The following is a 24619-nucleotide window of genomic DNA, read 5'->3' as shown; positions in this document are numbered from 1 at the left end:
TAAGTGATTAGAAATAAAGTTTATCATGTTTTATTTATTATTTTATAATTAAAAGCGTCAAACCCGGGTCCCTGGCGTTGTGAAGCAACAGTGCTAACCACTGTCCTACCCTGCATCCTTGTTAATATTGCAATCCTGTCACAATGAAACGCATGCTCTAGTTTAAGTGACAGCAGTTGTCATTAATTTGGAAAAGGTAATGGCATCATTCTTAAGATCATATAAGAGTTGGTTTCTACCTGTGTGGGGAGGGAAAAGGGAGTCTGTGCCTGTGTTCTTTAGGTTTTGTGAATAAATGAACGACTAGTTCCCGATTCCTCCTTTGCGCAGCGAATGAGCAGTACATTATAACATCCCTTAAAACTTCAAAATGTATTCTGTGCATGTGCACACACTTTTGGGGCGAATCATGTTGTACACTATATTGGTGGAAGCATTAGTGTATGTGCACAGTCAATGTTCACAGAACGTATGTCCAGCAGGCAGATGTCAATTAGCGTGGAATGTTGATTTTGATGATAGTGTGGCCATTTTGCAGCTGAGGACATACTCAGCAGTGGGAATGACATCCCAGAAATGCTATGCATAGAAATAGTCAACTACTTTTGGGTTAAGTGCTGCTCTACTTTTTCCGGCTGTTGTTACAATTCTAGAAACGTTTTGTGTTTTCTACAGTTGGTCCATGCTGCAAAGGTCATCAGGGAGCCCTGTGGCAGATGAAAGACTCTTTTTTGCTGACATCAAGGCATCTGCACAAACAAATTCTTTACAAGCATGGGCGCAATAGTCATCCTTTCCCTTGGGATACAGTGTGGCTGGGAGCATCCACAGAGACATACAGAGCAAGATAGGCTGCTGAAAGAGGGAGGAGGCGAAAAAGACTCAGCAGAAGGCCAGGTTTGTTCAGAGTGAAGGTCAAGGTGTAAGACGTCCGTACTTCAGTCAGGGCATCCCGCAGGAATCTGCCACCTGTTGCAACTACGATGGCAACTTCAGAGCAGTGCAAGGACCGCATTGCCAGTGGCTGGGAATGTGACCATAAAGATTAACTTTTACATGTCCACTCCTTCCAGGCAGGAGTTGGAGATATGTGCAATATCTTAGTATGTGCGATATCGCACAGTTTATGCAATATCACAGTTTGTGCAATATCTCTCAGTTTGTGCGATATCTCAGTTTGTGCGATATCTCACGTGTGTGCGATATCTCAGTTTGTGCGATATCTCACGTGTGTGTGATATCTCAGTTTGTGCGATATTTCAGTATGTGCGATATCTCAGTTTGTGCGATATCTCAGTTTGTGCGATATCTCACGTGTGTGCGATATCTCAGTTTGTGCGATATCTCACAGTTTGTGTGTTATCTCAGTTGTGCAACATCTCACAATTTGTGCAATATCTCAGAGTTTATGCAACACCTCATAGTTTGTGCGATATTTCACGTGTGTGCGATATCTCAGTTTGTGTGATGTCTCACAGTTTGCGTGTTATCTCAGTTTGTGCGATATCTCAGTGTGTGCGATGTATCAGTTTATGCGATATCTCAGTTTGAGCGATGTATCAGTTTGTGCGATGTATCAGTTTGTGCGATATCTCAGTTTGTGCGATATCTCAGTTTGTGCGATATCTCAGTTTGTGCGATATCTCAGTTTGTGCGATATCACAGTTTGTGCGATATCTCAGTTTGTGCAATATCTCAGTTTGTGCGATATCTCAGTTTGTGCGATATCTCAGTTTGTGCGATATCTCAGTTTGTGCGATGTATCAGTTTGTGCGATATCTCAGTTTGTGCAATATCTCGGTTTGTGCGATATCACAGTTTGTGCGATATCTCAGTTTGTGCAATATCTCAGTTTGTGCGATATCTCAGTTTGTGTAATGTATCAGGTTGTGCGATATCTCGGTTTGTGCGATATCTCGGTTTGTGAGATGTATCGGTTTGTGCGATATCTCAGTTTGTGCGATATCTCAGTTTGTGCAATGTATCAGTTTGTGCGATATCTCAATTTGTGCAATATCTCACAGTTTGTGCGATATCTCACATGTGTGCGATGTATCAGTTTGTGCGATATCTCAGTTTGTGCGATGTATCAGTTTGTGCGATATCTCAGTTTGTGCAATATCTCAGTTTGTGCAATATCTCAGTTTGTGCAATATCTCAGTTTGTGCGATATCTCAGTTTGTGCAATATCTCAGTTTGTGCGATATCTCAGTTTGTGCAATATCTCAGTTTGTGCAATATCTCAGTTTGTGCGATATCTCACATGTGTGCGATATCTCAGTTTGTGCGATGTATCAGTTTGTGCAATATCTCAGTTTGTGCAATATCTCAGTTTGTGCGATATCTCACATGTGTGCGATATCTCAGTTTGTGCAATATCACACGTGTGTGCGATATCTCAGTTTGTGCGATATCTCAGTTTGTGCGATATCTCATGTGTGGGCGATATCTCAGTTTGTGCGATATTTCAGTTTGTGCGATATCTCAGTTTGTGCGATGTATCAGTTTGTGCGATATCTCAGTTTGTGCAATATCTCGGTTTGTGCGATATCACAGTTTGTGCGATATCTCAGTTTGTGCAATATCTCAGTTTGTGCGATATCTCAGTTTGTGTAATGTATCAGGTTGTGCGATATCTCAGTTTGTGCGATATCTCAGTTTGTGCAATATCTCAGTTTGTGCGATATCTCAGTTTGTGCGATATCTCAGTTTGTGCAATATCTCAGTTTGTGCGATATCACAGTTTGTGCGATATCTCAGTTTGTGCAATATCTCAGTTTGTGCGATATCTCAGTTTGTGCGATATCTCAGTTTGTGCGATGTATCAGTTTGTGCAATATCTCAGTTTGTGCAATATCTCGGTTTGTGCGATATCACAGTTTGTGCGATATCTCAGTTTGTGCAATATCTCAGTTTGTGCAATATCTCAGTTTGTGCGATATCTCAGTTTGTGCAATATCTCAGTTTGTGCAATATCTCAGTTTGTGCGATATCTCACATGTGTGCGATATCTCAGTTTGTGCAATATCACACGTGTGTGCGATATCTCAGTTTGTGCGATATCTCAGTTTGTGCGATATCTCATGTGTGGGCGATATCTCAGTTTGTGCGATATTTCAGTTTGTGCGATATCTCATTTTGTGCGATATCTCAGTTTGTGCGATATCTCAGTTTGTGCGATATCTCACGTGTGTGCGATATCTCAGTTTGTGCGAAATCTCACAGTTTGTGTGCTATCTCAGTTGTGCAACATCTCACAATTTGTGCAATATCTCAGAGTTTATGCAACACCTCATAGTTTGTGCGATATTTAACGTGTGTGCGATATCTCAGTTTGTGAGATGTCTCAGTTTGTGTAATATCTCAGTTTGTGCGATATTTCACAGTTTGTGTGTTATCTCAGTTTGTGCGATATCTCATTTTGTGCGATGTATCAGTTTGTGCGATATCTCAGTTTGTGCGATGTACTGTATCAGTTTGTGCGATTTATCAGTTTGTGCGATGTATCAGTTTGTGCGATATCTCAGTTTGTGCGATATCTCAGTTTGTGCGATGTATCAGTTTGTGCGATATCTCAGTTTGTGCGATATCTCGGTTTGTGCGATATCTCGGTTTGTGCGATATCTCGGTTTGTGCGATATCTCGGTTTGTGCGATATCTCAGTTTGTGCGATATCTCAGTTTGTGCGATATCTCATTTTGTGCAATGTATCAGTTTGTGCGATATCTCAGTTTGTGCAATATCTCAGTTTGTGCGATGTATCAGTTTGTGCGATATCTCAGTTTGTGCGATATCTCAGATTGTGCGATATCTCAGTTTGTGCGATGTATCAGTTTGTGCAATGTATCAGTTTGTGCGATATCTCAGTTTGTGCAATGTATCAGTTTGTGCGATATCTCAGTTTGTGCAATATCTCACAGTTTGTGCGATATCTCACATGTGTGCGATGTATCAGTTTGTGTGATATCTCAGTTTGTGCGATATCTCGGTTTGTGCGATATCTCAGTTTGTGCGATATCTCAGTTTGTGCAATGTATCAGTTTCTGCGATATCTCAGTTTGTGCAATATCTCATAGTTTGTGCGATATCTCAGTTTGTGCAATATCTCACAGTTTGTGCGATATCTCAGTTTGTGCGATATCTCACGTGTGTGCGATATCTCAGTTTGTGCGAAATCTCACAGTTTGTGTGCTATCTCAATTGTGCAACATCTCACAATTTGTGCAATATCTCAGAGTTTATGCAACACCTCATAGTTTGTGCGATATTTAACGTGTGTGCGATATCTCAGTTTGTGAGATGTCTCAGTTTGTGTAATATCTCAGTTTGTGCGATATTTCACAGTTTGTGTGTTATCTCAGTTTGTGCGATATCTCATTTTGTGCGATGTATCAGTTTGTGCGATATCTCAGTTTGTGCGATGTACTGTATCAGTTTGTGCGATTTATCAGTTTGTGCGATGTATCAGTTTGTGCGATATCTCAGTTTGTGCGATATCTCAGTTTGTGCGATGTATCAGTTTGTGCGATATCTCGGTTTGTGCGATATCTCGGTTTGTGCGATATCTCGGTTTGTGCGATATCTCGGTTTGTGCGATATCTCAGTTTGTGCGATATCTCAGTTTGTGCGATATCTCAGTTTGTGCAATGTATCAGTTTGTGCGATATCTCAGTTTGTGCAATATCTCAGTTTGTGCGATGTATCAGTTTGTGCGATATCTCAGTTTGTGCGATATCTCAGATTGTGCGATATCTCAGTTTGTGCGATGTATCAGTTTGTGCAATGTATCAGTTTGTGCGATATCTCACATGTGTGCGATGTATCAGTTTGTGTGATATCTCAGTTTGTGCGATATCTCGGTTTGTGCGATATCTCAGTTTGTGCGATATCTCAGTTTGTGCAATGTATCAGTTTCTGCGATATCTCAGTTTGTGCAATATCTCATAGTTTGTGCGATATCTCAGTTTGTGCAATATCTCACAGTTTGTGCGATATCTCAGTTTGCGCAATATCTCAGCTTGTGCAATGTATCAGTTTGTGCGATGTATCAGTTTGGGCGATATCTCAGTTTTTGCGATATCTCAGTTTGTGCGATATCTCGGTTTGTGCAATATCTCAGTTTGTGCGATGTATCGGTTTGTGCAATGTACCAGTTTGTGCGATATCTCAGTATGTGCGATATCTCAGTTTGTGCAATGTATCAGTTTGTGCGATGTATCAATTTGTGCGATGTATCAGTTTGTGCGATATCTCAGTTTGTGCGATATCTCAGTTTGTGCAATGTATCAGTTTGTGCGATATCTCAGTTTGTGCAATGTATCAGTTTGTGCGATGTATCAATTTGTGCGATATCTGTTTGTGCGATGTATCAGTTTGTGCGATGTATCAATTTGTGCGATATCTCAGTTTGTGCGTTGTCTCAGTTTTTGCGATATCTCAGTTTGTGCAATATCTCACAGTTTGTGCGATATCTCAGTTTGTGCGATATTTCAGTTTGTGCGATATCTCAGTTTGTGCAATGTATCAGTTTGTGCGATATCTCAGTTTGTGCAATATCTCACAGTTTGTGCGATATCTCACATGTGTGGGATACCTCAGTTTGTGAGACGCTCATTGCGACCCTCTAGTTCATTCTTTTTTGCCAAAGAGATGCAAGCAGAGGGAAAACACCGATTTGCAAAGATTGCACTTTTTCATTGTGTAGGGGTCCATCAGCTGCATGCATAACACTTGTTGGTGCCACATGCCAAATATTCCCCACAATAGAACCAAAAAGGATTCTTCTCCCTCGTTATCCAGCAGGTATGCAACGACAAGCTGCAAACTGTGCAGGCCAATATCCAGTATCCCGGCAGCAGTCAGGATGCCTTCATTCTGTAGCAGCTCAATGCTGTAACAGCTTATCTACATTTCAGCCACCAAATCAAACCAAAGGCCAGCGATTGGGCAACAAGGGTTACCGGCTGACCACATGGCTGAAGATCCTGGTATGCAACACATGCCCATCTGTGCAGCATACAATGAAAGCTATGCTGCGACACAAAATCCAATGGAGAAGACCACTGGGGTGCTGGAACATTTCTGCTGACTGGCTCATCCTGGAGAAGCTCTGCAGCAGTTGGCAGAGCAGGTGTCAAGACTCATGGTGACCTGATGCATGCTTTGTATCCTTGTTATCAAGAGGGGACAGCCATTTCCCACAGCTAAATATTGAGCAGCTGAAGAGCAAGGATATGGGAATGAGTAGGAAAAGTAGAAAGAAGAGAAGAAGGAGGCGCAAGGGAAGAAGTGTTAAACTGCCCCTTTCTGCTTCGGCCATCAGGAATATTAGTTTGAATGGGATATCAATTACTGCACCACTAGTTCACCATTCACCACCATTTCCACATTTTGAGCTGAATGCTCCACCATCAGAATTCTCAGAAATCTGGTGTGGCGGGACAGAGAAACCCACCCCTTATCTCCGAACTACCCCTGACCATCACTGTTCTGCTTTGTTGCAATGTATAAGAAAATCTACCACAAAATAACCATTCCAAACCAAATTTCTAAATTAACTCATTCCATATTACATACAAAAGTCAACTAGTCCCCCTTGTACTTGTCTTCCATGTGCCTTTCTTTGTCCTAGTTCTTCAACATAGTGCTACTCTCCCAGTGGTTGCAGCAGGGCTAGTGTAACACATCTAATTTTCAGTGGAAGTGGCCTCATGTCACATTACATTTACCCCCCACCAACTGACCTGGGCTTGCAAAATCCTACCCACTGTCCTGGCTTGCGACAATTCACACCTCTTTAACCTGTGACTATCCCCCTCTCCAGCCGCACCGTCTGGACCTGTAAAGACTTAATTACCTGCAAAGATTTGCATTCAAAATATCATCTTGCATCATTGAATTTGGGGAAACCATTTCTTCATTCACCTTAATGACCCTAGTAATGGGAAGGGGGCGCCTACAACCTGGACCTGAGTCTCTATTGATTTCACTGAACTTCAACACTACAGACAGGCCTGAAAGTCACACTGTGACTCAACACCAGAAGCACAAATCGCTGACAGGGCACTGCTGCATGATTTCCCTCATAGTCTTTCTTTTTTAACCTTTTTGGTATTGTTACCTTATTAGCCACGCCGAGTTGTCAGTCCTATCCACTGGACTATCAGGGACTTAAAGAGTCAGTCACAGATGAGATGGCTTTTGGAAATCTAATGGCCCTCTTAGGGTGTGTGTTTAAAATCTGTTGCTTTTCATTGACTGTCTCGCCATTTCAGAGGACTTTTGAGAGTCAACCACACTGCTGTGGACCTGGAGTCACATGTAAGCCAGATCAGGTAAGGATGGCAGATTTCCTTCCCTGAAGGACATTAGTGAATGAGATGGGGATTTACGACAATGCTTTCATTAGACTTTTAACTCCAGATTTATACTGAATTTAAGTTTCACCATATGCCATGGTGGGATTTGAACCAAGATCCCCAGATCTTGCCCTGTCTGCACTATTCTTCCAGTGATAATACCACTACGCAACTACCCTCCATACTTACACCACATCATAATTGCAATACACTCTACATTTTGGGGGCTGAGGGTTTGGGAGTTGAGGCAAACCAGTTGTTGTCAGCCAATGTGGTTAGCTGGACCACCCACATGGCTTACCATCACTATTATTGTTAGCCACGGCAACTTTATGTTTTCAATCCAAATTCTCCACCTTATTTTTGCATCTTTTAGTACCTTTGCTTTTCAACTAAGTATCTCCCTTTTAAAGAGCAGTTAATATCAGAATGTTTCCCATCTTATGGATGAATACCACAAGTGAAAAGCAGTTTAGAGATTTCAGATGCTGCAGTATTGTTAATAAAGAGAAGTTTTGCTGTAGATAATTTTTCTGGCTTCCAGTGGAAGGACTTTTCATGGGTAAATTCAGAAAAGAAGTTATGCAAAGAGTCCTTGTTTGATAATTCCATGCCTATTTTGGGTCATTGAATTTGGGTAAATCCAAGCATGGAAAGTGTAGGGCGAAAATGCAGGAGCATTATGCAAAATATTGTCAAGGCTGATGGATTAACTCTTTCAATCATAAATGCAGTTTCAAGGACGTGCAGTGTGGCAAATGACAGTGGAATGACTGACAAAGGTCTCGCTGTCAAATCATGACTCTACGCAATCTGTACTTCTACTAGCATTAAATTAATTGCAAATTAGTGGTAAAGTCAAAAATTAAAGGACTAAAACATACCAATCAGTGACACTCCATCGTGTTCTGATGAAGCCTTTTCTGGACCACTTACACTATTAATAAAAAAAAAGGAAGATGTTAATATTACATTGTAAAGAAGAACAATTGTACAACCATCACAGTTTGACAATGGAGTCTGAGCATTAGACACAAGCTTGTTTGTCTTCCCGAACAAACCCTAAGCTATCACAGATATTGTACACGTCATTTATAACACACACTGGAAGATTATCAAAATGCAGCAGAAAATTACTGAACCAGAAAAGAAAAGGCATTTGATTTATTTGTTTGGCAATAATTTATCTTTGGTTATAAATCACTGTAATCATGCTCAATTCATTCCACTAGATGGAAGGAAAGTAACAGCTCGGCAAAGAAATTAATCACCCCATGCTCGCCACACTTAAGAGAAGATGCAACTGCAACATACCTCAACACAAACGTTCACACAGAACTGACAAGAGGAATGGGAGACTCATTTTGTACTGTCAGAATATTGTGCATTACTCCACAACTCTGCAGGACCGTAGTTTAGCATAACCACGAAATTCACAGGCCACTTGGCACCTGCCGCACAGCTTGTAGCTGTGAAAGGTCAACATTCAAACTATTTGCATCATTTGAGAGGAACACACAGTGAAGGTGAGAGACCTGAGATGATTTGTAACCAGCAGCTCAGAGCTGAAGAAAAAATCTGTACAGTGACAGTCATTTAGTTCCATCAATTGGGCGGTGCAAGCCTTTCCCTTTCTTAAAGCCATGCTCTTTGTATGAGCTTATTTTTGGACCACCAGCTTGTCAGCAATCGATTCCAGGAATGGACCAGGTATAGACACTAAGTCTGTCCCGAAATGACTCATGCGCACATATGGCTAAAGTATAGTTAGTGCATAGTGGAAGTCTGTTGAAAAAGATCAACTGGCCGGTAGCCCCAAAATATTAGTATAACTGACTGAGCAGTATATCAGGAGATAGCAATCCTTGACGTGTACTAGTAATCCTGTGATCCATAGCATGAGCCATACTGCTAAGCAGTGGTGCTTGGCAATCACTGACACTTTTAACAATTGATGAAATAGCTGCTAAGCCTCCCACACTGGTGCTGGTGGGAATGTTAGTGCTGTTTAAAGGTGGCTCGTATTTGTACTTTTCCTATAGGTTCATAAGATATAGGAGCAGAATCAGGCCATTCAGCCCATCGAGTCTACTCCGCCATTCTATCATGGCTGATATGTTCCTCATCTGCTACCTACAATGTTACAGGCCAAGAGCTGGATTGTGAAATCAACCAGAGCTTCTCCTCCCTGGAACACATAACCTAGGAGCAGGAGTAGGACATTTAGCCTCCCAGGCCGAACACCCTCAATGTGATCATGGCTGATCCCATCCTGGCCTCAACTCCACTGTCCTACCCTGGTTTTGCCCTCAACTCAAAACTGATATTTAGGAGTGGAATGCTGTCCAGCTGTTTAAAGTGCCGATGAGTAGACAGCAGCGTTGTATCAAGTCTCGTTCACCCATCACCCTCTGCTCTCCTCCCTATATTGGCTTCTGATTTTTAACTTCCTTTCAAAGCCTTCCCTGGCCAGCTCTCAACTCCCTAATTTGTGTAATCTCCTGCAGCGTCACAACCCTCCAAGCTATCTGCACACCTCTAAATACTAAAGGATCACCTTGGCTGTGGTGTGAATGGTCCACAAGAAGCCCTGCAGCAACTCACCATGCCTTCAACAAAAGCACCTCCCAAACCTGCAATCGTAAACAGCTATAAAGGCATGGGCAGAGGGATCACGAGAACTGCACATCTCCAAGTCGCCCAACGTGGAGCTATATTTCCATTTGTTCATTGTGCTGGGTCAATATTCTGAAACTCTCTGTCTGACAGCATTGTGGGTTTATGTCACCACACAAAATACAGCAGCTCAAGGTCCACACCACCTTGTCAAGGGCAATTACGGCTGGGAAAATAATGCTGGCCTTAATTACCATTGTCCAGTCCCCCAGCCATGAAATGAAATGAAATAAAATGAAAATCGCTTATTGTGACAAGTAGGCTTCAAATGAAGTTACTGTGAAAAGCCCCGAGTCGCCACATTCCGGCGTCATGTGTTGCTCAACATTGCGCCAGTCGCTGGGCGGTATGGTGGCACGGTGGTTAGCACTGCTGCCTCACAGCTTCAGGGCCCAGGTTCAATTGCGACCTCAGTTAACAGTCTGTGTGGACTTTGCACTTTCTCCCCTTGCCTGCGTGGGTTTCCTCCGGGTGCTCCGGTTTCCACCCTCATTCTAAAGATGGGCATATTAGGTGGATTAACGTTGCTAAATTGCCCAATAATGTCCAAAACGATGAGGTGGGGTTACGGGGATGGGGCGGGGGAGTGGCCCTGGGTAGTGTGCTCTTTCAGAGGGTTGGTGCAGATGGGCTGAAAGGCTTCCTCTGCACTGTAGAGATTCTATGGTTCTATGATTCTTTCCTCCTGCAGTTTGTCAATAGGATTTCCCATTGAAGCCACCCCACACCGCCGGGAAACTCATGGGTGGGGGTGTGCTACCCGCAGGAACAGGGAATAACAACAACCGGAGAATTCCGGCCCATATCATGAGGATTAATAATTTAAATTTCTAACAGAAGGGGCACACTAAAAGGGACCCTTTATCTTAATGAATAAGCAGCCATGGAACATTGAAGACAACAGTCGGAAAGGGTACGGAGATTGATAACTGAAATTCACGGCTAGTACTCATTTCTTTGCTCTTCTGTTCAGATGTCCCAATTTGCTCATTTCTCGAATTCCCCACAAATAAATACAGCAGCACTTCATGCTGATCTATCTTGACACATCAAGCAATAGATCAAAACTGAACTGCATGAATTCTTTTAATCATCCTTTGTCTCCTTAGTTGCTCAAGATGAAAAACTAACAGAACACAATGGACATTCTCAATGGTCACTCTTCAGACCTTTTTCAACTCACCAAGGTTCCTTAGGCAGCACCTTCCAAACCCATGACCGTTACCATCTACAAAGAACAAGAACAGCAGATACCCGAGAACCCCTCCAAGTCAATCACCATCCTGTCACGGAACTGTATCGCCGTTCCTTCACTGTCGCTGGGTCAAAATCCTGAGATTCCCTCCCTAACAGCACTATGTGTACCTGCATCTCAGGGACTGAAACGGTCCAAGCAGGCAGCTCTCCACCACCTTCTGAAGAGCAACTAGCGTTGGGCAGTAAAAGCTGGCTTAACCAGTGACACCCACATCCTGCAAATTAATTTTAAAAAGCTGCTGAATTCACAGACTTGAACCGCAGAGAATCTGCCAACAAATAACATACTTGCAGTTCAACAACAGCATTTCATGGTGGTGTTTGAAAGCCTGATGCAGCATGTGCAGTCTGGGGCCATCGTTGGAGTGGCCTATAGAGACCACCGTGGAGAATGTTGCAGCTTCAGAGCCTTCTATCGTGAAGATCAAAGTTCAGGCATAGCTGCAACCATGACTGAAGCTCTGCAGAGCATAACCAACATCCTTTGCTGGATGTGCCATATTTAGGAATCAGACAGAGACAGCGATAATGCACGATTCAAAATCCTCGGGTGGGATTCTCCATCCTGTGGTGCGGTGCGCTCCGGCTGCCGGTGGGATTCTCCATCCCGTCAGCCTGCCAATAGGGTTACCCATTGTGGGCAGCCCAACGGCATCGGGAAATCACCAGGCTTGGGTGTGCTGATGGCAAAATGGGGAATCCCGACAGCGGAGAATCCAGCCACTCATTGCTGACCAGCAATCTATCCACACCCAAATTTATACCTGTGCTGCGAGATTACCCAGGAGCAGGAAGTAAGAGTATAATTTCTCTTGGATTAATGTTAAAGCCCCCACAACCCAAAGATGTATAGGTTAGGTGGATTGGCCATACTAAATTGTCCCTTAATTGGAAAAAAAGTAATTGGGTACTCTAAATTTATATTTTAAAAAAATATCCTTGTCTAACAACAATCCGCCATTCAGTCTTGAAATGTTTACTTAGTATCACCTTAAAAGCTTTTCGGGGGGGGGGGGGGGGGGGGGGGGGGGTTGAGTTAAAAAATTTTCATTGTCGTTTGAACAGTTTTTTTGTTCAGGCAAGTGTTCTATTTCATGATCATGCTCAACGTCTTGCTCTGCAGTCCTTTGGCTAGGTAGAGCCAAGTTGTGCGGACCACTGCAGGCTTTGCTATAACAATCCAATTGGAATGCCCAGGCAACGTAATCATAGAATTTACAGTGCAGAAGGAGGCCATTCTGCCCATCAAGTCTGCACTGGCAATCAATGCTTAAGGATATCAAAGATGTGATTGACTAACAGGTTGCATCACCTTCAGGTCTTCACATTCTACCAAAGCTTTTTCTGTTGATATAAACAGAAGAATGGCCACAAAAGGACATGTTCCAGCTTTTTCAAAGTAACTTAATGGAATTAAATATCATCAGTGAACATAATTACAAAATAGTACTATTACTTATGCATGTCGCATCAAATATAACATAGAATCCCTACAGTGCAGAAGGAGGCCATTCGGCCCATCAAATCTGCACCGACCCCCCAAAAAGCACCCTATCTAAGTCCACTCCCCCGCTCAATCCCCGTAACTCGATGGGCCGAATGGCCTCCTTCTGCACTGTATGTTCTCTGTTCTAACTCTACCTAACCTGCACATCTTTGGACTGTGGGAGGAAACCAGAGAACCCGGAGGAAACCCACGCAGATACAGGAGGACATACAAACTCCACTCAGATAGTAACCTAAGGCCGCAATCAAACCCGGGTCCCTGGCGCTGTGAGGCAGCAGTACTTACCACTGTGTCAACATTCCGCCCTCGTAATGCAGCGCCCGGGCAGGTAATCGAACATACACTCTCAGATTAGAAATATGGGGCTGGATTCTCTGACCCCCCGCCGGCTCGGAGAATCGTCAGGGGGGCGGCGTGAATCCCGCCCCCTGCGTCTCCCGAAGTCTCCGGCACCAGAGATACGCTGGGGGCGTGAATCGCGCCGCGCCTGTCGGCGGGCCACCCCCGGCAATTCTCCGGCCCGCGATGGGCCGAAGTCCCGCTGCTGTAATGCCTCTCCCACCGGCGTGAATCAAAACACCTCCCTTACCAGCGGGACTGGCGGCGCGGGCGGGTTCTGGGGTCCTCGGGGGGGGAGGGGGGGGGGGGGCTAGCCCCTCAAGGTTAGGGCTTGGCCCCTAAAGGTGCTGAGAAATCCGCACCTTTGGGGCGGCCCGACGCCGGATTGGTTTACGCCACCCCATCCCGTCGGGACCCCCGCTCCGCCGGGTAGGGAAGAATCCCGGCCCTGATGCTCTATCAATTGAGTTATCCAATACTCTCTGCATATACCATGAGTTGTAATACATTTCTGTAAATCTTGCAAAGATATCAATTTTGAGGCTTCCCTATAATATTCTTAATTTTTAAACAGCAAAAGCACATTTTGGTTATTTCCTTTGAGCCAAATGTTGGTCACCAACACTACTGGAATTCACAAATGAATAATCTTTGAGTTCTGTCATGTTCTTAGCCATTTCACCATAAATGAATCTTTATTGGAAATTAATGCATGTTAAATTGTGGATTACATACTACAGGGGTTGTATCTCTTGTCAAATAATACCTTTTTTTAATTAACGTTTTCATAAATTTAGAGTACCCAATTATAATTTTTTCCAATTAAAGGGCAATTTAGCATGGCAAATCAACCTAACCTGCACATCTTTGGGTTGTGAGGGTGAGACCCACGGAAACACAGGGAGAATGTGCAAACTCCACACGGACAGTGACCCGGGGCTGGGTTCGAACCTGGGACCTCAGCGTTGTGAGGCAGCAGTGCTAACCACTGCGCAACTGCGTCAAATCACACCTTACAGAGTTTCCAAAAACTACTATTTTTACTCATCCAGCAGGATCTGAGTGAGAAATACATGTAAATGTAAAGACTGTTTAATTAGTGTCTCATTAATCTTTAGGTAAGCACGAGATGATACAGTGGTTTTAGACATACCACGTGCAACGTCATGTTAAAATAAGCCTCAGGCCAAAAAAAAGCTCTTACTGACCTTTTAAAGAACCTCCATAAACATCACCTACATAAATACATCAGCTACATGGGGTAAAACCTCTATGGAACATCAACAAGGAGACAAAGGTTACAGAGGGCTAATGTCAGAATGCACTGTGAGTAATAACTAATGCTCACAACTTTGATTGATAATGTCCCATGCAATGTCTCAATTCATCTTTTCTATCATTTTGCTGAGGGAAACCATATCAAATTAAACAGCAACACAGCAGGATTGGTTCCACTGAATAAAGCAAAGAGGGGAGGAGACATTGGAGGAAGTGTCAACAGCTCTGTCAAGAGTTCATACCTATTATTAAGAAACAGCATGACTGTGAGGGAGATTGGGGAGGCACTGAAAGAGGATAGAATGATTTAAATGTGCAATAAAAGGACAGGGTTTAATGAGCTGTGCATAAACTTTGCATCACACCTTTAAAAAGAACACCCACTTGAGAGAAGCAGGAAGAAAGATTGCGATAGCAGTGTCAGTTGTCGGAGTACATCCTGGTGCTCTCGGCAAATAAAACTTTATCAATCTGAGCTATCATAAATAATGCTTCAGAGAAAGAAACGTCATGTTTAAAAAAATGCAGAATGCTTCTGTGCCACCATTGAGGTGGCAAGGTAGAACTTTCCATCCAATATTTTAATCTTCAGTGAGAATGAGGACCATTTTCGCAAACAGATATTGACATTCCGAACAGTGTTGTAACTTTGAAAGACCCACTACTGTCATAGTAAATAGGGCTGCAGGAACAGTGCAAAGAAAATCTGCTCACATCAATCTGGAGCTCAGCCTCCCTGGCATTAAGAAATAACAGGTTTAGGGTGGAATTCTGCATTTTTAAGACTCTGTTGATGACTTTCTTACTGGGCAGAATGGCGGGAACCAGCATCAGATTCTGTGATTGGAACCTCATTAATTATACACAGACGAGTTCCCCTCGGAGTCACCTGATAGGCTGGTGGCTGATTGGTCTGCCTGCCATTAGCTGACGGGTTTAAATGTCCCAGCTGCATATTTAGACACCGGTCCAGTGAACTCATATCACTCTCTCCAGCCCATTGTCTTCACCTGCAGGATGTCAGCAACCCAGAGGAAAAAGCTAGCACCTTCAAGAAGTTAGTTCCTCAATTCAATCACCCTTTCCCGAGTCCATCACCTACGAGGTGCCCATGCCCCACTTGGACCTCTACCCACAGCATGTGGAGTCTTTGTGTACCTCCTTCCAGTAAATGATGTGGTCTCCCTTTGACCCCCTTATTGTGCAGCTTTGTTGGGATCCAGCTTCTCTTTGCCTTCCATTGTTTGGGTTCTTCATCCACAGCCTTGTCCCTCTGCCTGTCAGCGTGAGCATCAACATTTCCCCCACCCCCTCACTGCACAGCCCTCCTTCTACATTGCCCCCCTTGTCTTTATCAGGCCACCACCCACCTGCACCTCCCCCCTTCATCCCCCCCAACCAGCCTCAGCTAGCACTCCAGCCCTGGTCGAACTTCAGACCGTTGTTATGATGGCTGCATGAGATCTGGCGTGTCTCCTTTACTGACCAGGGTTGGTGACACATGGGTTCATGGATCGAACAGCACCATGCTGTCCATGAAGACCAAATTGGCATGGAGATGGAGGCAGGAACTGGTCTGCCCCAGCAGACGATTGGCGAGTGCATCAAGAGCAGTACAGCACTATGGCAGAAAAGTTGTTGAACTGACCTCAAAGTCTCTTGCGAACCGTGGACCACTTTCTGTGCGGCACTCTTTATCAATCAGGTTTTAGAGGATGTAATTTCATGCTGGCATGTCGCAAGATTGGAAAGCCTGATGGGATGCCAGCATGCAGTTTTTTAAATGGGCATTCGCCAGCCAGCAGGAAGGCCGACCCACCTTTGGGAGAATTATAATGCTGTCTTTATGCCGAAGGGTTTCCAACATTTTGGCTCCTGCTAGATTCTCCTTTCCCATTCGCCACCAAACCAGCCATGGCTGGGATGGGCGAAATTCACCCTTAGAGTTGACAAATAGCAGAAGGCAGCATTGTGGTGCAGTGGTTAGCACTGCTGCCTGAGGGTGCCAACGTCCCAGGTTCTATCCCGGCTCTGGCTCACTGTCCGTGTGGAGTTTGCACATTCTCCCCGTGTTTGCGTGGGTTTCACTCCCACAACCCAAAGATGCAGCAGGGTAATGTCTTGGGAGAAATGTGAAGCATTTATGCTAACCACCATGCTACCGTGGGCAGCACGGTAGCATGGTGGTTAGCATAAATGCTTCACAGCTCCAGGGTCCCAGGTTCGATTCCCGGCTGGGTCACTGTCTGTGCGGAGTCTGCACGTCCTCCCCGTGTGTGCGTGGGTTTCCTCCAGGTGCTCCGGTTTCCTCCCACAGTCCAAAGATGTGCGGGTTAGGTGGATTGGCCATGATAAATTGCCCTTAGTGTCCTAAAAGGTAAGGTTGACGGGTACATGGTGGAAATGTGGGTTTGAGTAGGGTGATCATTGCTCGGCACAACATTGAGGGCCGAAGGGCCTGTTCTGTGCTGTACTGTTCTATGTTCTATGTTCTATGCGCAGGGTAGGTGGTTTGGCCACGCTAAATTGCCCCTTCATTGGAAAAAATGAATTAGGTACTCTAAGTTTAAAAAAAAGAGTTGGCAAATAGTTGGGTAACAGGAAAGAGCTGGGTACAGTGTGGACAATCTGCAGTCATATAAAGAACATGATCAAGGGCATTACTATAGGTTTCTGTTGCAGGATGAGATCAACATATGCTAATTTCCCCATTAATGTGGTTGTTCAGGAGGCTAGATCGTTGGTAATGTCTTGGGAGAAAAGCATACTCTTAGAGTTTGTGTGGAGCTGGATGATTCATGGATACCTTCCCAGTAGGATGAACTTGTCCTTGAGAGAAATTACATTGAACCCTTGTCTAACACTGCTGCCCTGATCCATCAGACAGAAACAATGTTAGCCAAAATGTCTAGGACAGCGTTTACGTCTCTGGGAAGATTGCAGTTAATGAGACCAGAAATAATGAATTCGAGATCTTTTGATTCAGCAGGCAAGCACAGTGAGAAAGAAGGATATTTGCAAATTCCTAGATGGTATCTATGTGGATGAAATGAGCACTGTTGATCCGCAGTTCACTAAATAACACTCAGCTCTTTCAGAGAGTAACAGTTAAATAAATTTAATGGTATGAGAAAAATATACCTTGACTTGGCAGTGACTCCATTCCAAATCCTGTCGATGGGTCATTTAAATAATAGGTGAAGGAATTCATGCCTGTAGCAACCCAACAGGGTGCTGATATCACGAGTGGCACCCTACTGTTCCAAAAGGGGGAGCCAGAGGCCAAAACCAGGCCAAGTAACAATTGTGGATATCTTTTTTTCTATTTTTAGCAAACCACCTTGTGCAGTGACTGGCATATCCCACACAGGACCTCCGGGGTGGGAATGATTATCTTCCCCATGGTTTTCGCGGATTCAGCTATGTCTAAAAGGTCGGCCAGTTAGGCACCCACCGTGAAGAGATTTGGTAGGGATCTTCTGTGAGTTGTATATAACATAACTGTAAGTAAATCAAAGTTCTTGATGCTACTAGGTGTGGACTCCCTGTGCCCTTATTAGACTGACAATCAATTCCTGTGTGATTGACAACTGTCCACGTCCTTAGTACCACAGCTTGCAATAGGCCGAAAGCAGAACCTGTTCACCTGAGACTTTCCAGGGATATACCTGTCAAAATGCCTACAGGTGCTTGGAAACACAATCAGGCAGATCCTCAAACTGTTTCCCGAGAGATAGAAGACCCACCACAAACCCAAACCCAACAACGTCAAGTCACGTTGCAAATTGCCAATTTCGTGGGAATGGTGGATCCATGTTTAGCCTTGTTTTGTGACCTCCCACTCGACCATATCTGTGTACAAAATTGCACCCTATATTGTCACTTCTGCACCAGTGTTGGATAAGTCTGGGAATTATTCACTGACATAAATAGTAATATGTCACAAAATATAAATCAAACTAATACCTGACAGTAAAGCTCAGAGCAAGGTAAAAATCTGAGCAATTCACTTTGGTTAAATCATTGAGAGGATATAGACAGACAACTATAAGGAACAATAATGCCATTTTTCGGTATTCAAATACCTTTTTTAATTCAAGGGGCATTGATGGTTGATTCTGCTGGCACGCGCTAATTAGGCCAAATAGCCTGTTTCTGTGCTGTAGCCATTCCATGATAATAAGAAAGTCGTACCAAGTCTACCAGAATTTAACTTTGAGCAATTTTAATGCTCTCTAGAATAAGAATAGGAAACATACAGGCTGAAACTTTCCAACCCACCCCGCCGGCGGGATCTTCCAGTCTCACCGATGGTGACCCCTGTGGTGCGTTTGCCGGTGGTGGAGGGTGTGGTGCACGCAATATCCAGACAGCAGCAGGACTGGAAGGTCCCACCGCCAGTCAATGGCGTGCCACCTCCGTCGCCAAAGTAAAATATGCCGCGGGATCACGCCTGCCTGCAATATTTCAGAAGGAAACAATCAACAGCCAAATGAGGGTGAAGAAAAGAAAAGTGAACAAGATGAGTAAACATTGCCAAGAAGTATTAAGCAATTAACTTCAATTTCTTAATCTGATTATGCATTAAATTAATAACGTGGAATACATCAGGTGACGCTGGTTACATCAGTGGATATAATTAATAGCAACAGATTCATGCAGCCACACAAATTGTTGATTAGATACAGTTCAAAAACTGAAAACGCCATGCAGAATGAAATCATGCTTTCTGTCCAGGCAAAGTTCAAGGTTTAAACATCTGAACATTATGTTACAGTTTTGTTGCCTAATCTGTAACTAAATACCGTATGAAGAGTAAAATACTTGCACAGATTATAAATAGCACAATTTCTTGCTCTAATTAGCTTCATATCTTTCCGTTACTTCCTACATTTTCAGCTTAATGCAAATACAGTAATACTGAACACAGTTAATGGTGACCCATTTTAATGTTAAAATTACCAGGGCAATCTGTGAGCATTAATGAACAATGATTCACATCAGATTGGTAGGAGCACGAGACAAAGCTGGTTGCCTGAATTAATTTCAAGCGAGGTTCTTTACCAACAATGAACTGCAAGCTCATTATTGCGTTAACATTACAGCAGGAATGATAGATCTCAGTTTATAAATGTTCAAGATTTTAAAATAAAATAGAAACGTACGATATTTTTAACTGTAGACAAATTGTTATGTGCACAAATTTGATTATTTATAAACAGAGTTCCTTTCAATCTTTCTCATATTTGTCATTTCATAGCACAAATTTCTAAATCGAGTTGAATTAGTATTTTCAGGCGTGCAACTGTGGTGCATGAAGAATGGATGACAGCTCGCACTATTTAACAATTAATCCTCTCCTTTTATCAGTTCCATTGGGAAGAGTATCAATGCTGTAGAATAAGAATTATTTAAACAAAGTTAAACAAGTCCTTGGTATGCTCTATTTTACAAACTAATTTCAATTAAAATGAAAGTCTGAGTATTCGTGAATTTGTACAGCGTGTTCTCTTCTCCTCTCACATCTTCCATTCCCTTTTCAGCATTGATTGTGAAAAGCTCATGGATTTTTATCTCTTCAAGATCAAATTCATCCGCACACTTGCCTTTCTAGCAACCTCTCTTTATTCTGCTCTGCTTATGAAAGCTACCCACTTCCCGCTCATCTGCAATTTCTTTCCCAATAGCCAAGCTTATTTCTTCCATGAGACCTTGCTCCTGATTCCTCCGTTCTCTTTTCAATCAACTCTAGACCACTCAGCTAACCGTGTTTGCTGAGAGTGTTAATGGTTCTCTGTCGTCGAGAAGTGTCCCTTTCAAAACTGATGTTATCATCACCTCCATAAAGAACCTGATCCAAGGCCTATCTGTCCTCTCCAGCTGATATACCACCTCCCTTTTCTTTCTAAGGCCCTCGAGTGTGCTATTGTTTCCTAGCTCCATGGTCATCTGTCCAAAGGTTTCTATTCAAATCCCTCTGGTCTGCCTTTTGCCATTCACTGAGGCCGTCCTAGAGAAAATAACAAGTTACAACCTCTGCAATTGTGTCCATGACATTTCATAACTCTGTTATTTTTGGTGCAGAATTTGACATGATTGATCACTCCTCCATCAACATTGCCCTGTTATCCAGTTCTGCTGCTTGCCCTTCCACACTTTGCTACAAGGGGCATTTTGAGGTCATAAAGGCTCTAACTAAATGTAAGATTATTTTGTGCTTAGTCTTGGCCCCCAAGAAGTTGCTTGTTGCTTCCACTGCGAACTGAAATTGAGGACCCCATAAAATATTGTAATGTCCAAACTCAAGGGGGCAATTGTTTTTCCTCCAACCAGCAGGTCAGTTCATTAAAATCCATTTTCTGGAGCATCTGCTGAAGCATTTATGGATATTTCCCTGCATGAAGGATGTACTTTTGGGAAGGAAGACCCATGACAGCTTGGGCCAGTGGAGAAAGGTGGACAGTGGAGACACCATTCCACTCATGAAATCTTAGTGCACAATGCTCAGTAATTTTAATACTTCAATAGTTATCATCACTGTCCTATAGAGCCCAAGCCTTCATTGAGGCTTTACTCACAGCCTTCCTGCATTCATCCCACACTATGCTCTGTATAGAACGTCACACTACAAACTGCCCTCCTCCATGGGATGCAGTGCTGGAGAATATACTGTAAAATCTGAGGGAATCCAACCGCAAATTCATGTTAAATGGAGCTTCATGATGGCCAGCGAAGCCCCATTCTCACATGAACATATCTCTATGTAACCTGATATGCCTACAAATGTGATCAATGTCAAAAATGACATATTGAAAATGCCGAATTAAAACATGCGTGAGCTTTGATCCTTGGGAAACAATCCCTCTATTCATCTTTTCCTCCTCTGAACTGCGGGTAAAACAAGCAGGCCCCTCAACATGTAGCAATGCTAGCTCAATCCATGTTCAATAATGTTTCACAAAATTAGGGAATTGTTACAGCACCGACAGAGACCATTCGACCCACTGTTTCTGCACCAATGAACCAGTATTTCAATAAATCAGTATTTATTGACCATCCCCACTTGCGCTTGAGAAGGTGGTAGTTAGCTGCCTTCTTGAACTATTGCAGTCTGCCTGGTGTAGGTACTCTCACAGTGCTGTTAGGGTGGAAGTTCCAGGATTTTGAACCAGCATCAGTGAAAGAAGCGCAATATCGTTCCAAATCAGGATGGTGAGTGGCTTTTAGTGAATTTGAAGGTGGTGGTGTTCCTATGTATATGCTGCCCTAGACATTATAGGTATGGAATAGTTATCAGAGGAGATGTATCAAGTTGTTGCAGTGCATCTTGCTGAATCAGTGTACATTGCAGATACTCTGCACTGCCTTGGAAGGAGCAAATGTTTAATGTGGTGCCAATTAAGTGGGCTGCTCTATCTTGGATGGTGTTGAGCTATTTGAGTATTTGTCAGAGTTGCACTCAGGCAAGTGGACAATATTCCATCACATTTCTAACATGTGCCTTATAGATAAAGAATCAGGAGGTGAGTTTCTTGCAGCAGAATCCCCAGTCTCAAGCCTGCTCTTGTAGCCACAGTATTTACATGATTGGACCAGTTAAATATCTGGTCAATGGTAACTCCCCGAATGTTGATGGTGGCGGATTCAGCAATGCTATTGAATGTGCAGGGGTAATGGTTGGATTCTTCCTTTTTGGAAATGGTCATGCCCTGGCACATGCTGCCATGGTCCGTTCTAATCACAAAGGCAGTGTGTCAGCTCCCAGGAAAGTGAGCATTCACATGTAGGACAAACAGTTGGTGCCATTTGCTATTGTCATACATTGGGGCAGTGATAAAAGGTGTACAGCCATATGGGTGACTTTCTTCTACCACGGTATTTCAAGGTATGATGTAAAGGTGCAGTATTCTGTATCATCACCAATGGTCTTCCATAGGGAAGCTGATGAAATTGTTAGCCATAGCATGCTTGAAGCATCTGTGTGCAGCCATTTGGTTCGTGTTACAGGTGAACCCAATAGTTGTCCCAGGTTTTGCAAAAGCCATGAGCAGAATGTGCATATATTAGAGAAGGACGTCAGATCATCTTGTAGCATATGGCACTACTCCTTCATAAAATGAAGCTTCCACAGAGATTGCTGTTCAGTAAATACAGTTATAGACCCTTCTTGGGAAACACTGGCAGGTGTCTCTTTTATCAAATAAGCAAAGAAAGATTCAAATCTCCAATATGGAGTCCAGCATGCCCTGTGCAGGTTGGGTGGGGGCTGGGGGGAGGTTTGAGTTGGGGGATGTGTGGAATAAATGGCAACCAAATAACAGAAAGACAGATAACAAAGTACATGGCAATAGCAGGAAAAACAATTTACAATAAAATTTCAACAACAATATCATCCCTTTAAAATACTTCCACTTTCAAGGTAGCACTGAGCCACCCTGGGTAGCAGTTTTATTTGCTAAATTAAGGCAAATTAAATTAAATTAAGAATAGTGGAAATAAGGCAAAATGGGAGGTTGGTATCGCCATGTAATTATTTCCTGATTTACATGCGTCTGTCCATAAATATCATAAGCCAAGATGGAGGATGGAAACTCAAACAGGCGAGCTGGAGTTAATTAAGACCCTAGCCTATTTACCTCCCATACGTACATATACACATACATACATATACACATACAGGTTGAAAATCCCTTATCCAAAATGCTTGGGGCAGAGTATGTATCTGATTTCAGAATTTTTGGGATTTCTAAATATACTGCGCAGGTGTGGTGCACGTTGGAAACTGCGCATGTGTGGAATTTTGGTATCTGTGCATGTGTGGTGCACGTTGGGAACTGTGCATGTGCGGAATGTTGGGAACTGTGCTTGTGAGGTGCACATTGGGAACTGCGCATGAGCGGAATGTTGGGATCTGTGCATGTGTGGTGCATGTTGGGAACTGCGCATTTACGGAATGTTGGGATCTGTGCATATGTGGTGCACGTTGGGAACTGTGCATGTGCAGAATGTTGGGAACTGTGCATATGTGGTGCACGTTGGGAACTGTGCATGTGCAGAATGTTGGGAACTGTGCATAATGTTGGGAACTGTGCATGTGCGGTGCACATTGGGAACTGCGCATGTGCGGAAAGTTGGGAACAGTGCATGTGCGGAATGTTGGGAACTGCGCATGTGCGGAAAGTTGGGAACAGTGCATGTGCGGAATGTTGGGAACTGCGCATGTGCGGAAAGTTGGGAACAGTGCATGTGCGGAACGTTGGGAACTGTGCATGTGTAGAACGTTGGGAAGTGTATGTGCAGAATGTTGGGAACTGCGCATGTGCGCCGCATGTTGGGAACTGTGCATTTGTGGTGCGCTTGAAAAACAAGTGTGGTGTTTGGAATTTTTCAGTTTTCTGAAATTCGGATATGCGATGCTCAAACTGTATATACATAAAAACAATATGGTAAATCATAGAGCTGACTATCCAATCAGTAGAACAGAAGATGCAGCATTGCATTGTGAAAGGAACAACAGGACAATGTTCTCAGCAGCCGTTTCCACACCAGCTACTTTTGACCAGGCAATCATATTGAGCAATGTGTAAATACTTCTGTGTAGTAACAAAATAATAAGAAAAAGCAAATGTAAAAGCAAGACAGGCCAGGCTTTACTCATGCATCTCTTAGTGGTTAGTTAGATAGCTGCAGGAGCCTGAAATCAAAGCGTTTTGGCTGTCCGGACCATGAAACAATGCACATTGTGGTAACCAAAAGGCAAGTCACAGAAAATAAATCCTTCTGGATCTGAACTTTGTCCATGCCTGTTACAGAATTACAACTGAACTGATAAATCTGAGATCTAGAGTAGTCTTTTCACTTATTCCTCAATTTCACAAACCATTCAAAGTTTATAGAGAAATGGTCCCACACATTTCTCAGTATTTTCAGTAGCTCTTCATATAATCCATCTTTTTGAGAGCAATTGCTGAGCGGGGTGGGGAGGGGGTTCGGTATAATTTGAAGCTGGAATTACCAATCAATTTAGCAACACTGAGTGTAAACTGGGCTTATATTAGTCTTCCTTGAAGTCTTTCATCAGTCTGCAGTGTTAAATAAAAATGGAAGTGAAAATCCTATGTATTGCCAGTCAGTATCCCTTCTTTGCACAGCAGATGGATTATATACAGGCTGTTTCCTTTATTAAAAGATGACATAAATCACT

At 43.3% G+C, this 24619-nt stretch overlaps 1 protein-coding gene across 2 annotated transcripts in view; it reads right to left on the bottom strand.

Annotated features, from left to right (window-relative positions):
• Positions 1-24619, bottom strand: part of LOC119950798 (inositol polyphosphate-5-phosphatase A) — a 659385-nt gene that overhangs the window by 216109 nt on the left and 418657 nt on the right. For both annotated transcript variants that reach the window (XM_038773583.1, XM_038773584.1), the window contains exon 7: positions 8243-8295. In XM_038773583.1, coding sequence (XP_038629511.1) covers positions 8243-8295 — 53 coding nt within the window. The remainder of the gene's footprint in view (positions 1-8242; positions 8296-24619) is intronic.

Source organism: Scyliorhinus canicula, chromosome 16, assembly GCF_902713615.1.
Source record: "Scyliorhinus canicula chromosome 16, sScyCan1.1, whole genome shotgun sequence".
Lineage (NCBI taxonomy): Eukaryota > Metazoa > Chordata > Chondrichthyes > Carcharhiniformes > Scyliorhinidae > Scyliorhinus > Scyliorhinus canicula.
Note: the sequence above shows the minus strand (reverse complement) of the source record. Positions and strands in the feature narration are given on the sequence as shown.